Below are 14,876 nucleotides of genomic sequence, written 5' to 3'. Positions count from 1 at the left end.
AACACCTTATTAAGAGTGAGTGACATAAGATATGGAAAAGATAAAGTACAAACTGAATATAATCACTTTACCGATGCTGCACTTAGCAGGTTCAATGTTGTGTAGATCAAAAAAGCAAGTTTTTTTCTTCTGTTTAGTGAAACCAGTATGTATCACATGGGACGCAAATCTGGCACCTTGCAGGTATTTTCTTTAAGATCTAAAATGTGCAGCTTTCAAAACCTGAAAAGGGATGCATAGGGAAAGATATTTCTCCATGCAACACTTGACCAAGAGAAAATTTGATACTGATTTTCAGCATTTAATTATGAATTTTTTTTTTTTTTTTTTGCAGATTTCCCAAAGAACATTTTGAGGAGAAAAAAAAAATCAAACCCAATCATCAATATATAACCAGGAAAGTTCTCACATCTTGGAGGATAGGGCAAATAACAGGATAATCATGTCTTGATTAAAAAAATAGCAGGAATGTATTCCCCACCTACAAGCTACTTCTATGGTACAATCCAGTTTTAAAAAGTTATACATGGTGTGCATTGAAATAGAACACAGGGAAAGAAGATCTAATGGATTAGCACCTGAAAAATCTAGGGTGTAAAGAAACGCTTGCAGAACTTATTGAAATAACCCTGAAAGTAACCAGGACTTGATACATATCAGTACTGATGCAAAGGGAGGGGAAAAAAGTGCTGGTTTAATCTATGATGTGCAAGTATGATAAAAGTGAATTCCCCAATGATTTTTTTCACACACCTACATCCTTCTGGGACTTTTTACTGTTCACACTGCTCTTCGGCCAAGAGCAAAAGTTAATATGGACTTGTTCTCCTCTATCCTCGCACTCATAGTCACTGAGAGCACCTTTCTTATAAAGCGTTGGGACTTTTTTAGGCAAGTGATATGGGCAGTAAGGCATTCTACAGGGTGAGTGGGCTTGTGCAATCATTCCCTGGCACAGTGCTTTCTGTGCAATTTCTATTTCACTTGAGAGATTAAGGCAGAAAAAGGTCAACAACGTTAATAAATAAGAGGGAACATTTAAAACCACCTTCATGCTCTACTTCAAGTCATTAATGATTAACATGAGTAGTATTAATCCAGAGGAAATTGTACATAACATCAATATGCAGTGCTGACAGCTATAAAGGGTAAATGGTGGATAGGGCTGAGTAGATTAAATATGTTTAAAAGAAAAAGTTCTCATAGGTCAAAAGGAGAACCCAGTATTTTAATGAACACAGTACAGTGATCACTCAAAAACCCAAGACTAGATGCCATTCGGAAAAGCAGGACACAACCAGTAATTGCGAATGAAGCCAAAGGCAGATGATGGTGTGGGTCGAAAAGCCCTGTGTGTCATCAACAGAAACAAGCGAGAATGAAACTTTGTATGGTATGTGAAGATATGCAAGCATTATCTGCTTGTGGGTTTAGAGGTGCGATGAGAACTAGACAGAAAATGCTTAACAGAAGAGAAGCTAGTTTGATGACATGTTCCAAGTCTTCGACCAGCTTCCGCACTGTTCGGAAAGGGCTTACTTAGCCCTCGAAGAAGAGAAATTCTGCTTTAAAAACGATAGCATGATCTCTTCGTGGTGTAAATTGTATTACAGCACCCATTTCATCCTGAAACACATCTTCTAAAGTCTACTGGATACTAAATGAACAAGTATCCATGTTAATTTGCTATACAAATTCCTACAAAAACAGCAATACATTAAAAAAACAGGTTAAAGAGCCAAGGTACAGCAATACCTTCAGTGTTTACAGCTAATGTGCTGCAGTAACATTCATGTATCAGCATTCAACCCACGTGTATTAACTATTCATAACAGTTTGAGAGATGTACATGGTAGGTCTAAATTATATAAGCTGTTACAAACTATGACCTCAACCTTTAAGAACGAATAGCTCTAGACGAGCACCTGTAGTTACTGTTTTAGTGGAGCTTACAGGTACAGCAATGACAGTTCTCCGAAACATGATGCGTGCGATACGTGCTTACGTCTGTCTCAGTCTTGGCATATCTACCAGCGACACAGGATGAAGTAGCTGAATCAAAATCAACATTTACTAAGAATGGGCTTAAGAATGTTTTGAACCTGTCAGAATGATACAGCAAATTAGAGCAGCCTTACTAGTACCCAAAACAAAGCTGTTCCATTATTAAAAATAGCACTAGGTCAGGTGAAAGGTCAATGAATTCATTCAAACTTTCACTGTTATTCTCCTTGCTACCGTTTCTGCACAAGCTCAACCAGTCTTGGGCAGTAGGGCAGCTGGTGTCATGGGATTTATTTCTCTTTGGAACAAGGTGCTGGAAATGACACCTGGCCAGACGTGAAACATGAAACAGCTCATCTGACGGTTGGCTTCCTGTAAGTCTGCGAGTCTCCTGTAAGTCTGCAGAGACGTCCTGAAGAGCAAAAGCAAAGTGAAAGGTCAGTTTTGTGCCAGGTCAGCAAGGGCTCACAAACATCACAGTAACAGTGCTGCTGGACAAGAACGTTACCTCTGGAACAGACTATGGCAGCACTTCAACTTTGAAGTAGTAGGAACATTGCCAACAATTTTTCAAAGGACAATACAGAAAATATTTATTACATTTTGTTAAATTCATCAATGCTTATATAAACTACTGTTGATTCCTAGGATACATTTTACATCAGCACATATGACCCTCACCCCATCAAACACACTGAACAAATGTTCACAAATGATTCCAAATTTCAAATTTTTCAAATGTCATGAGGGTCCTATTTTCAATTTTTAAGTGTCTTACAATACACTACCTGTGACTCTTTTGCTTTGTATAATAATGCATAAAGCCTCCATGGTACCACACATTGTTTGATGGGTTTTGTGACCTATGATTTAAGCAGCTGCTTAACACATAACATTTTCTTACGGAAAAATAACAACCTTTTAGTACTTTTGTACTTTGTGTACTAAAACTTTGTGTTTTGAACTAGGCTTCCACCAACATGTAAAAAAAACTACTGCTTTTGTTTCGACTTCTCAAGGGGGAAACCACTCAAAATGTCAACAAAACAAGGCAGAGGCTGAGAAGAAATAAAGAGCAATCAAACCCAGACAACAGCAAAGTAACCTCTCCAAAGCTAAAGGTCTACAAAGTACAAGAGACGTCTTGAACGAATAGCAAAATACATTTCGGTTCCATATGAGAAATTTTTTGGTTCCAGTTAAAATTACTAAAATTCCTGCAGGTTATTTACATTACTCATGTACATGCAATGGTGCTTAAGATTTCAAACATGACTAAATTAATAAGCATCCAAAGCATTTGACAGGAAATGAGTCCAGTGTGAAGCATTACTAAACACTAGACAATGCCTTTTTCACGGCATGAGCAATTACCAGAGTTCTTTCTTGCTCTTTGCTTAACGTTTACTCTTAAATGATACTCATTTGATGACGGCAAAAATAAACACTCACTCAGAGTCATCACCAGGAAGTGGCAACAGTTTAAAGTTGCTGTTCTGCTCTATGTGCTCCTGTAGGAGCAGCAAGAAGCTGTTTGGGCTTTACCATGCGTTCCTTAAGCTCCACAGCGGTCAGATGGCACTTTGTCAAGAGAGCTGTGCAAATCCAAGCTGCTGAGTTGATCTTTGTTGGCAGGAGCTGTGTTACACCGACCTGCTAAACAGTGCTGAGAACAGACACACATACGTCATCACATGTGCAGGGCCTTCAAGGAAGTTTTGTCAGTTTTGCAAGAAAAATGACACACCAAAGGGTACCTGATAATGATTTCTGTTACGGTTGACCGGACCTTTAAAGTGTATTGTGGGTAATCGCAGCCATGCTTGGTACTGTCAACTCATTTTCCCGAGCCCCTTTTGTAACATGTGACTCTGACTGTTATAGGTTAAACAGAACTTAATGCTTCAACAGAATGAGACAACAAAAATATTTCCCCAAGCAATTATGAGGAAATGTTCAGTAGACGACTGCCGTTCACTGAATTTCAAAAGGGTATGTTTTGTTTATTTAAATGACATATGACTCAAACATTTTAAGGAACTGTTATCTAGCAGTGTAAGTGACCCGGGGTGAATAAGATATAGGCCGATAACACTAGATAGTGTTCGCTGGGATTCGCTCTGGAGAAAAGCATCTGGGAAATGAATAAATGTAAATAAACACCATATTATTACCTACTACTTTTCAGTTTTACAGTGTCTTTTTTGAGGAGATGCCAGGTTGACAGCCTTTACCTCCAAGTGTCGCAGCCGTCGAGGCGTGGCTGAAGCGGAGACTTTATGCCCAGATGCTCTTCCTGACGTCAACCCTAACCGTTTACCTAGCCTTGGAGTAAATAGCGAGGGTTGATGTTAGGAAGGGCATCAACCCTCAGTGGTTGGTGCTATGGGCAATTTAGTGTTCCCAATTCACTTAAAACGTATCTTTGGACTGTGGGAGGAAATCACAGTACAAAAAGGAAACCCACATTCTCACGCGCTACTCAGGTGTTTTATGGAGACAGTGCTACCTTGCTGTGCCACCACAATGCCTGTTTCTCAGCAACGTCATAAAAAGTGTTTACAGCAGCATCATTTCCTGAAACACAAAGAGGCCTGGAACTGGGTGGGTAAGGACAAAACTCACAGATGGCAGCCCCAGGCTGGTGGAGGGGTCAAAGCTGCTCCGGCGATGGGCTCTGTACTGGTATGCTGGTACTACAGCGGAGCGTGGAATGCTGATCCTATCCAAGATGCATCAGACAAACATACGGTGCTGCAGAAACTCCCAGTGCAGCAACTTACGAACTTTAACAGAAATCAATTTAGCACACAAATCTAAGACAATTAATTAAAATCAAAGATTATATAAGCATACTGCAAATCAAGGCCTTTCAAACTTTTCACCCAAAATGAGCCACAGAATAATAAGCTAGTGGGCAGCAAACTTTTTCTCTTTCTTTATTAAACAAAATATGCATTCTACGTATTCATAAAAGCATATTTTGCAAATGGAGATTAACAAATCACCACCAGAGTAGCAGTCGTTTACGTTCTGATATTTAGCATAACAAGTAATGCTTTATATGCTATGGATTTCCTGTAAAACACACATCCCATCAGATGTGCAAGCATAATTGTACAGCGAACTGCAACTCATACAAAGTGTCATTGAACTCAATTTCATGTTCTAATTACAGTGGAACTACATCACATTCAATGCTAAAAGGTCAGTGAGTTAATGAACATTATCTTTCACTGTTCCATTATCAATTAAATCATGCAAAATAGTTACCGCGATGTACTCTTTTACAATCCATTAAACACCTTTGCCTTTCGGGAAAAATATAAACCAAAGGTACAGGTGCCTGTGCTAATATAAAGCAAAGTGTAAACTACAGATTGTCAATTATTAAAATTCTCAGATAAATTATTGTCTATTGATCTATGACATAGTTCTTATAATACCAAATGATTTTACAACAACATGCCTTTGTGGGAGAAGAACCAATCTATCTACGAGTTTGAGATTCATAGAGTATAAAATATATTTGCCCTTGAAATAATGTTTTCTTTAACTTTTCAACTTGGTGTCTAATCACTTTAACTCAATAATATTATGATCAGATAAACTCTGCCAGCTGGAAACAATTAATCTGCAAAATAATGTCAAGATGATAAAATCAGAAAAACAGTTTTTCATGTATGATTGATTTACTTGTATTTTTTTCATGCATTTATGTATACAAGCTTTCGCAATTCTGTTTAGTTCAATTAGTCAGATATTTATTTTCACCTGTGTCCTTTCCCTGTTTTAAGGTTCTGTTGGAAAGGTTTTGCAAGGTTGGTAATTTAATGTATGCTTCTTATGATTGATTTACTTGTATTTATTCATTTATTTATGTATACTTGCTTTCACAATCCTGTTTGTTTTAATAATTCAGATATTTATTTTGTTTATTATGTTTGTTGCTGTTATTGTTACATTTATATGAAAATTTTACATAAAACTTCGAAAACTATGACTGATGGGCATCTAGGAGTAGGCTATACTGACAAAGATGCAGGCTGGTTGTGGCTCCCTCACACATACCATCTGAAGAGAGGTGAGTATTTTGCCTATTGAAAAAAGAAGATTACCGGGTGAAGGCTGGTTCTGCTGTAGTGTGAGGGTGCTGAGTTTTGGGCATCCTGCACACTGGACAGGCTGCTTTGAAATCCAGGGGTGTGGGAAAGAGACGGCTATTGATTCTGTAACAGAAAATACCTATAGAACAGAAGGAATGTGTGGTTTAAACCTTCCACCTACTCTCAGGAGCTCATCAGTTATCAGTTGTTGTAGCTAAAGCTGAGGAAAAGCATGCAGAAACAGAGACTCTACAAAGAGCTTCTTCAGGTCATTCCTTCAAGTCATTCTGCATTCATTCCCAAAAGGTTCAGTTGAACATGGTGTATTCTCTGTGTTCCAACTGAAATAAAGTAAAAATAGGCCAGAACTCTCAGTTGTGAAGGCACTTGTGAGACAATAAATAAGACGTGATACATAATTGCACAAAACAATGAAGATCATTGGGAAAAGAACATTAAGACAAGTGGCTGGACAAAGGGCATTCATCATGTTGCAAAACACTTATTTCGGCCACGCACAACAGATGGTAAGGTTGACATTGCATTACAGCATGTGAATATTCATTTGACAAAGAAGTGAGTATAAGAGCTTATTAGCAGTTACTTTGACCAATCAATTGGGATGTAGATATTTTCTCTAGTGCTGTATCATATCAGCGGGGTGCGGTGGGTTGGACCGCAGTCCTGCTCTCCCGTGGGTCTGGGGTTCGAGTCCTGCTTGGGGTGCCTTGCGACGGACTGGCGTCCCGTCCTGGGTGTGTCCCCTCCCCCTCACGCCCTGTGTTACCGGGTAGGCTCCGGTTCCCCGTGACCCCGTATGGGACAAGCGGTTCTGAAAATGTGTGTGTGTATCATATCACAGTTGGTGCCACTTTTGATACCATGTTGTCCATTTTGTACAAGCCCAAATTAACTGTCTATGGATACTGATGAAGGCCTGAGGCTGAAATGCATCCTTGGTCATCTTTCATATACATACCTGAACTGTAAGTACATAAAATATGTTAAAAAAATGCAGTCACAACTGAGTGCTGGCCTAGTTATATTTTAAATGACTTATCTTTTCACCAATCTTTTCATCTTTAAAATATTACTCTTTTCTTTTTTTTGGAAGATTCTGCAGCCATTCGAGTCATCGTGGAGTAACTCCTACAAAGTTGTGGCGAGCATGTACAAAACTGTGTAAATTTTGTGCTCCGACTGAACCAAACTCATAAAGCTGTTGTTGGAATCTGCGCTCGGTCATTCACCAATTTTGAGTCAATTCAACTGAACACAAGGACAGGTGATCACACCCTGGTGCAGGATGTTCCATCTTTACAATCTAGGCTTTTGCCTTCCCCAGCTGCAAGCAATCATTCATGCGTCACATGAAAATGAAAAGTCAAAAGGAAAATGTATAAAAGGAAATGACTAACAGTGATGAACCAGAATGAGACAAAAGGTATCATAGATTAAGATATATTCTTCCAAAGTATATATGCACACATATACATAAAAACACTAGCCCATACATGCACACACACACAAAGCTGAAGAGTAAAAGCCCATTGCTTCTACACAGAATATAAGAAACCATACACTTGTGTGTCTCCATTGCGTGTTGTGGGTTCCTTTCTCTTGATCGTGATAAAGATGAATCTTCATTTTCTTTTGCTCTAAAGACAAAAAAAAAAGTTCACATCAACTTTGTCCAGGTTACAGTTTCAGACCAAGTCCTCTAAACAAATAATTGAAAAACAACAAACCTCAAAAAACTCCTTCTGTTACATTTATTCATTTAGCTCACACTTTTTCCCCAAAGCAACTTACAGTGTTAAGTGCCTTACAGTTATTTACCTATTTATACAGCTGGGTAATGTTACTGGAGCAATTCAGAGTAAGCACCTTGCTCAAGGGTACTACAGTCGAACCTGCGGCCTTTGGATCCAAAAGGCAGCAACTCTAATCACTAGGCTGTTAAAAGCCATTTTGGATGATAATTAAGCAGATGGAGACTAAAATGAAAATGATGCTTTCTCAACAGCAATATGCAACTCAGGACAAACAGAACTACATTCAACAGGAATCAAAGAGACAGACACGAGAGCACCAACATTTTGAGACCTTTCTTGAATGCTGGGAAAGATTCAGGAGTTGTGAGGGAGAGATTTTTCCCATAATGGCAGAGAGCAAAGGAGAAGAAAAAAAAATTGGAAAAAAAAAAAATGAAAGGCTATCAATTTTGGATCACTTGCAAGTCAAAGAAGCAGGAAGCCAGAAGTCGAGGACTGTAACACTCTTGTTGGGGTATTGAGAGAGATCAGGTGACCAAAGTATAAAAATGCTGATCCTTTGATCATTTTAAAGGCTAGAACAAGCCTTGAACTTTATACAGGCAGCCACAGGATGGCAACACAGACACAGGGAGGGTGGACACCTTTAGCAGGATAATCATAACTGGATAGACACTGGATTAGTTGAAAAGGATTGATGGGAGAGGCTGGAAACCCAGACAGGAAGGAGCTACATTAGCCCAGGGGTGATATCGTCATAGTCTGGACCAGAGGCTTCATAGTGTGTTGTGAAATACAAGTGAACTCTACGAGTCTTGTGGATAAGGTGATTACTTTATGTTTACTAAGAAAAACAGAACTTGAGTCAGCTGTTCATCTTAACTGTCAACAAGATAGGTAAATTGTTCAGTGTGACTGTGTTCATGATAGGTGGATAGCAAAGTAAGGAGATGAAGGATGTCAGTCTCAGACTGGCTGATTTATAGAACTATTACTCAGGCAAAAATATCAGAAAATCACATTGTAATATGACTGCAAGTCCAACTTCGCTCCACTGAACAACAGGCTGAATTTCAGCTACATCACTGTACATGGCATTTGCCAACAATCCAACTATTTCCAGGTGGAGCAATTTTTATAGATCTGTTCAAGAGCAAAAGACACAAGAAGCAGTGAAATGTGTTTCAGGCTAGCCACAAATTTTTGGTTGCACTTATTTAATTTTATTTTTGTTACTATTTTCCCTGCAATGTTAGTCGAATTGTGTGTCAGACAACGTATGAGTCCTTTCCAATTTCTCAAAAAAAAAAAAAAAAGACAGCTGAGGCATCCTTGTCTTATTAAGGGTCCAGCCCCTACACTTGCATTTTCATTCTGGGAATCACTTGGGAAATCAGTGAATACATTTAGCCATTTGCTCTACAGAGCGCAGAAACCACTATCAGCCTGCAGTCAATTCACAAACACAAAATGTTTATGATATCCAAATAAGACCATTACACCCTACAGAATTAATACAACTGATTTTAGTACTTTTTACCTAATAACCACATATTTATAACTACCAAACAATTATTTTAAGTTCTTAACTGTAATTGTAAAATAATACCTTTTACCAATCATACTAAAAGTAGACAAACAGCGGTCCTGATACACTAGACGAGGCTCTTACCCTGTGTGCCTGCTGTTGACACATTCTTGTCTGTTAATACGTCGAAAGTTCTGTAAATCCAGGAAGAACTGCTCAGAGTACTCCGTTGCTGAGTTTTCTACATCCAACAGGCCTGGAAAGTATACATAAACTGAAGTTAAACTGACAGCATTTACCACAAGTCAAAAATCATCTATACTTTTCAGAGCAGATAATAAGCAGTAGGGTGTAATCACATGGGCTGAAATTTCTTGTTTTCCTGATGACAAATACACACAATGTACAGGTGATATAAGTAATGCACTGAAAACAATACAAGGTTTCAAGGCACTAGGTATTGTGAAAAGGGGTTTAAACAGATTCAACTGTAGTGCTGCTTCAATTACCTGCTATCCAGTCATAGCCCAGTAATGGCTCTAGGGCACGACATTCTAAAGTCCCCATATGTCCATCACCCTGGAATAAGAAACACTTTGTAATATAATCATTTATGCAACACAAAACCAGAAAACAATTACAGATGTCTCAGCACTGTACTCCAGTTGCTGACTGACATAGGAAGAATTTTACATAAATACAGGGGCATACATTTTTTTTGATCTGTCAGTGGCAACGTTGAGAGCTAAGCTCTATTAAGGTGGGGTGGAGACTATACTGGGAAAAAATATCCATTTCATCCAAGCATGACTAGACAAGACTTCATTTAGACTTCCTTCATGAAGATGAATCTGGTGCGAATGCATTTAACTGGCAATTCTACAGAAAGATGAAGAAATTTCCATTGCGGCAACAAGTAAGCAAGTTGACGAAGTCGCCCAACAAGGACTGGCATAATCACTAAACACTCCAATTTGGAAGCAGTGATGTCTACATGGTAAAGAGAAATTAGAAGAGAACAGGTTCTAGAAATTATGCACAGAATGAAGGATCAGTTATGAGCAATCAGTTATGAACAGCAAAAATGGTCATGGGGAACTTCATGATGGCCAACAAGAAGTTCCTCCACACAAACCACTTAGCGAGGCGCACAAGCCAGTCCAGTGATGAAATCAGCTTTCTCAAAGGTCTTCTGGGCAGTGTAGGTGTATGCCACATGACCTACTGAGTCATCTGTGTTCTGGGTGACTGGACTGGCTTCTGTGGATGACTGAGTTCTACTCCAGATGGTTAAAACCAGTGAAAGATGTGGCTATTCTGTAGGGCACATAACATATTTTATGACCACAGCCTGAGTCCAGTCTTTCAATTAATACACAAATAGAAACTGGAAAAACACATTGTGTTTCTAGCATCAATCTTCATGCCATCAGGCAACGCTTCTTTAAATACACACCAGAACTATGTTCGCAGTGGCTGTAGCACAAGCAGCATGAGACTGAAGTTGAGCATCTTCGATGAGCACCCCCAAACATCATGTGGGTTACTAAGAGCATTTTCTGAAATATACTGAGAAGCTCCTGCGACAGCTGTTACTATTTCTATTGTGAGTACTGAAAGTGAGAAAATATCAGATTTACGCACAACACTTCCAGACCCCTACTGACTCCATCACAACCTTACTTTTCCTGTCCTGTTCTCTCCTAGATCTGCACACAGCAATCTAGTAACCAGCAGCACCAAAACACCATGATACTGACATTATTTTTAAAAAGCTGGAAATGATATTGCTGTAACACACAGAAGAGCTTGGACCATTCTGTTTAAAAACACACTTTTTCGACTTATTTAAGGACAAATGAATGAATCAATCTGAAGGTAGTAGCACAAATGAAAAATAAAGACGTACCACAATCTGATGCAAAACAAGGTGGAAACGATTTACTAATACTACCAACCTCATTTATCGGTTTTAAGTCAACCCTGCAATAACTGCATGGCTCCACGGAGAATTAGCACAATGAACACGGTACAATATAATAAGCGGCTAATTTACTCATTTAGCAAAAGCTGTTCTTCAAAGCAACTTACAACATTAAGATACTGACAATTATTTGCCCATTTATACAGCTGGGAAATTTTACTGGAGAAATTCAGCAGAAATACCTTGCTCAGGAATACTACAGGGGGGATTTGAACCTGCAACCCTTGGGTCCAAAGGTAGCAGCTCTAACCACTATACTAGCAGCTGCCACAGAGTTCTACCATAATTACCAGTATTACCGTCTCCCTAGATTTGACCACCTGAAATATATGCAGGGCTTTGTGAATTTAGCACTTAGTTTTAATCATCTTTTGACAGAATGAATTACATTTAATGCAAACAGGAGAGCTACTATTAAAATCTTTCACATCTAACAGTAAGAAAACGCCATCTGCTGAACAAAGGTAATGGGTGTAACGTGTAAAGAGAACATGCTGATTATTTTGTCCCTTTTATTCATGATGTCTAACAATGGCAGTAACACCGCTTGATGGCAGCTTTCATTCATTCATTGACAATATCTGTACTTAAGTGTCTCCCTCCTCCCATCTCACCTTCTCACTCTGATGTGTCTGTGGGCTAGGATTAGACCTCACTTCTGATTTTCTGGCCTGTGATGAGCGACTGCTGCCTTCGTCCATCAAGAGATCACCATGTCCTGGAAAGCTGTGCTGCCCAATGTCACGGTCTGGAACGGAGGGCTTAGGGAGGCAGCATTCCACGGCGTCCTGCGACTTATCTATTGCAAACGGTTGTTTAGTGAACATCCACAGGCACCTATAGGCAGCTACATGAGTAACCAGGGCCAGCAAACTCACACCATCAAACAAACAGGTGTGTTTTGATGTGTGTCTGTATTTTAAAGCTCATTATCTATTGTGAAACACAGTAGTCACTTTGGAGAAAAGCATCTACCATATGAATAACTGTAAATGACAGATAGGGCTGCATTTAATCAAGCATATAGGTTGCACCTACATGTATTTATTTAGCTCACTTCTCCCAAGCAACTTAAAATGTTGAATTACAGCAACTATTTCCCAATTTATACAGCTGGGTAATTTTACTGGAGCAATTTAGGGTAAGTACCTTGCTCAAGGGCACTACAGCGAGTGGTGGGATTCAAACCTGTAACATTTCGGTCCAAAACTTAGCAGCAGCTCTAACAATCACACTGCAAGCTGCCCCTACACTAACTCAGACACTTACCCATAAGCCATCGTTTACCCTGATCTCCCCTGATACTGAGCGTCAGCGGTCGAAATGCGGACGTCTCGTGCGGGTCATGGGTTTGAGACCTACTCAGTGCGGCTCGAGCCAGCCCCTGTCCCTGATGCCCTTGGACAAGTGTCAGGACCTGCTCAGCGGGAGAAACGCCCTGTGACATCTTCCAGTCCTCTCTTGCGTGTCTCTCACTGTTGTTTGGGACTGCAGCTGTAATAGGGTCTAATTCATTGGTTTCAGTGTCCACCACCTGTGATTTGCTTAGGGTTCGTACTGACTCATTTATTACCCTATTCGTGGATGCATTATGGGACCATGTCCCGCTCAAACTCCGCAGTATTTTCCCGTGATCCTTCAGCTGCGTCAACAGCTCTCTGTTCTTTCCTCGTAAACCACGCAAGGCCTCAGGCGAACACATCATCATCATCTCCTCACTGACTGTTCGCACTCACTGCTCGTCAAGGCAAGCAGGGGATATTTTACGAAAAAAATCAACGCGCTAAAAAAAAAAAAAAAAAAAAAAACTCTGCGCGCCCGGGTTTGTAACAATTCGTGTAGCTATTGTATCTTCAACAACGGGGAAAAAAAAAATTTAAAATAAAAGTACCTTACAACACATAGCGAAATAGTGAGTGGATCAGAAACAACTCTGCGTCTCCAACTTCAGTGTATCGTTTCCATAGAAACCACTAGCTTCCAACGCTTCTCAATCGCGCTTCCTCTTGCACTAACTTTAATATTTTAATTAATTGTTCGTGCAATACGATTTAAAACAGCAGAAACACTCCCTCCTCGTACGCCGTAATACCTAACTTCTCCTCATTAAGTACTTCACGCCTCGCTTCCCACTTCCGGTTCTCGTCGAACTGTGATTGGAATACTGTTACCCACAATGCACTATGGCGTATTCTTCGTTGGTGTTTGTGGGTCACTGCACGTTGCCATATGTTCTGCTGCCACCTAGTGGTCCACCGTCAACACAAACGCAAACTGAGCGGAGGCGGAGATTCGAAGAGGTCTGCGGAGGGGCTGCGTTGGAGGCCGACTTGAACAACGGAGATGCGATCACATGTCCGACTGTAAAGGTATACTGTACCTACATCAAGGTACAAAACTATTACAATGTTCCAACCGTTCAAGGTCCGCTACAGGACTGCGGTTCAGTTTCCCCGAAGAACTCGCAGGACCAGCAGATGGCAATATTTGCAGCATTTCTGCCACGAGCGGATCGCATCGCGTTTCTCACTTGCTTTCGGTTCCATAAATAATAGATGAAAGTCTGAGCGCATAAATATCTGCTGCCAAAAGAGGATCGGACTCCTCCAGTCCGAATATGGCCCTGATCACACGAGTTTTATGCCCCCCCCCTTCATTCAGTGCCAGCAAAGAAGAACTGGCCCTGGTAAAATATGGTAAACTAAAAAAAGTGCGCACTATCTGTCAGTAATTTACTTTTATTGTGGATGGACACATCTTCACATTGTTATTTTTTCCGGGTTTTGACTTAAAGACGAAATGTATTCCTTTATTTCTTTTATTGTCTCAGGAGAATTTTACTTTAAACTGATGAACGAAACATCAGACACCAAATGATCGACTGAAAAAATGAAAAGATTTTACTTAAATCATCAGACATTGTGTTGCGGGTTCTGCATGTTCAGCGGGCATGTAATTTAGCTACATTAATTACAAAAACCTCGGTTATTCTCACACAAGCATCCCTGGGGTCACTAGAATAAAGATCACTGAGCCGTTTGGGTTTATGATGATGCTGGTGGTGCTGATGGTGCTGATGATGCTGGTGCAGCTGATGGAACTAGGGCTGATGATGCTGGTGGTGCTGATGATGCTGGTGCAGCTGATGGAACTGGGGCTGATGATGCTAGTGGTGCTGATGATGCTGGCAGGGCTGACGGTGGTGATGATGCTGGTGGTGCTGATTCCTTTGAACTGCTTCCCGGCAACACATTTCAGATGAGATCAGGAACGAGAAACGGTTCGTTCAAACGTTACCAAACCAATGTTAGCAAACAGATAATAAAGAGCGATATGACGTACAGCACATTCAGGAACATATGCATTGAATGACGACTGTGGCGGCACATTCATCTGCTGCTGCTTTGTGACTCATATTTTCATTCTGACATCTTTCTATAATCGCCTTCAATTTCAGGGGAATTCAAAACGAATCACGG

General features: G+C 40.1%; 1 protein-coding gene across 7 annotated transcripts; it reads right to left on the bottom strand.

The window, feature by feature from the left end:
• Positions 1–429: 429 nt before the first annotated feature.
• On the bottom strand, positions 430–13,530 carry miip (migration and invasion inhibitory protein). 7 transcript variants are annotated; one of them, XM_018725966.2, is made up of 9 exons: positions 12,667–13,530; positions 12,012–12,196; positions 9,923–9,992; positions 9,558–9,669; positions 7,692–7,768; positions 6,123–6,249; positions 4,630–4,726; positions 3,550–3,670; positions 430–2,416 (listed from the first exon to the last, which is right to left on the bottom strand). In XM_018725966.2, the coding sequence occupies exons 1-8, from the start codon at positions 13,106–13,108 to the stop codon at positions 3,560–3,562; spliced, it is 1,221 nt and encodes a 406-aa protein (XP_018581482.2). In that variant the 5' UTR covers positions 13,109–13,530; the 3' UTR covers positions 430–2,416; positions 3,550–3,559. The 7 variants fall into 7 exon arrangements, 6 of the variants coding, with proteins under 6 accessions (XP_018581482.2, XP_018581483.2, XP_018581486.2 ...); XM_018725967.2 differs by having other exon boundaries at positions 12,685–13,530; XM_018725970.2 differs by having other exon boundaries at positions 13,289–13,530.
• Positions 13,531–14,876: the final 1,346 nt, after the last annotated feature.

Source organism: Scleropages formosus, chromosome 22 (assembly GCF_900964775.1).
Source record: "Scleropages formosus chromosome 22, fSclFor1.1, whole genome shotgun sequence".
In the NCBI taxonomy this organism is placed as follows: domain Eukaryota; kingdom Metazoa; phylum Chordata; class Actinopteri; order Osteoglossiformes; family Osteoglossidae; genus Scleropages; species Scleropages formosus.
Note: the sequence above shows the minus strand (reverse complement) of the source record. Positions and strands in the feature narration are given on the sequence as shown.

Coding starts and splice junctions, on each gene's coding strand:
- miip (XM_018725966.2), bottom strand. CDS start 13,108: ATGATGATGATGTGTTCGCCTGAGGCCTTGCGTGGTTTACGAGGAAAG. Junction 9,993..12,011: donor AGACACATCAGAGTGAGAAG/GTGAGATGGGAG, acceptor TTCTTATTCCAG/GGTGATGGACATATGGGGAC. Junction 4,727..6,122: donor GCAGAACCAGCCTTCACCCG/GTAATCTTCTTT, acceptor CATCTTGGATAG/GATCAGCATTCCACGCTCCG.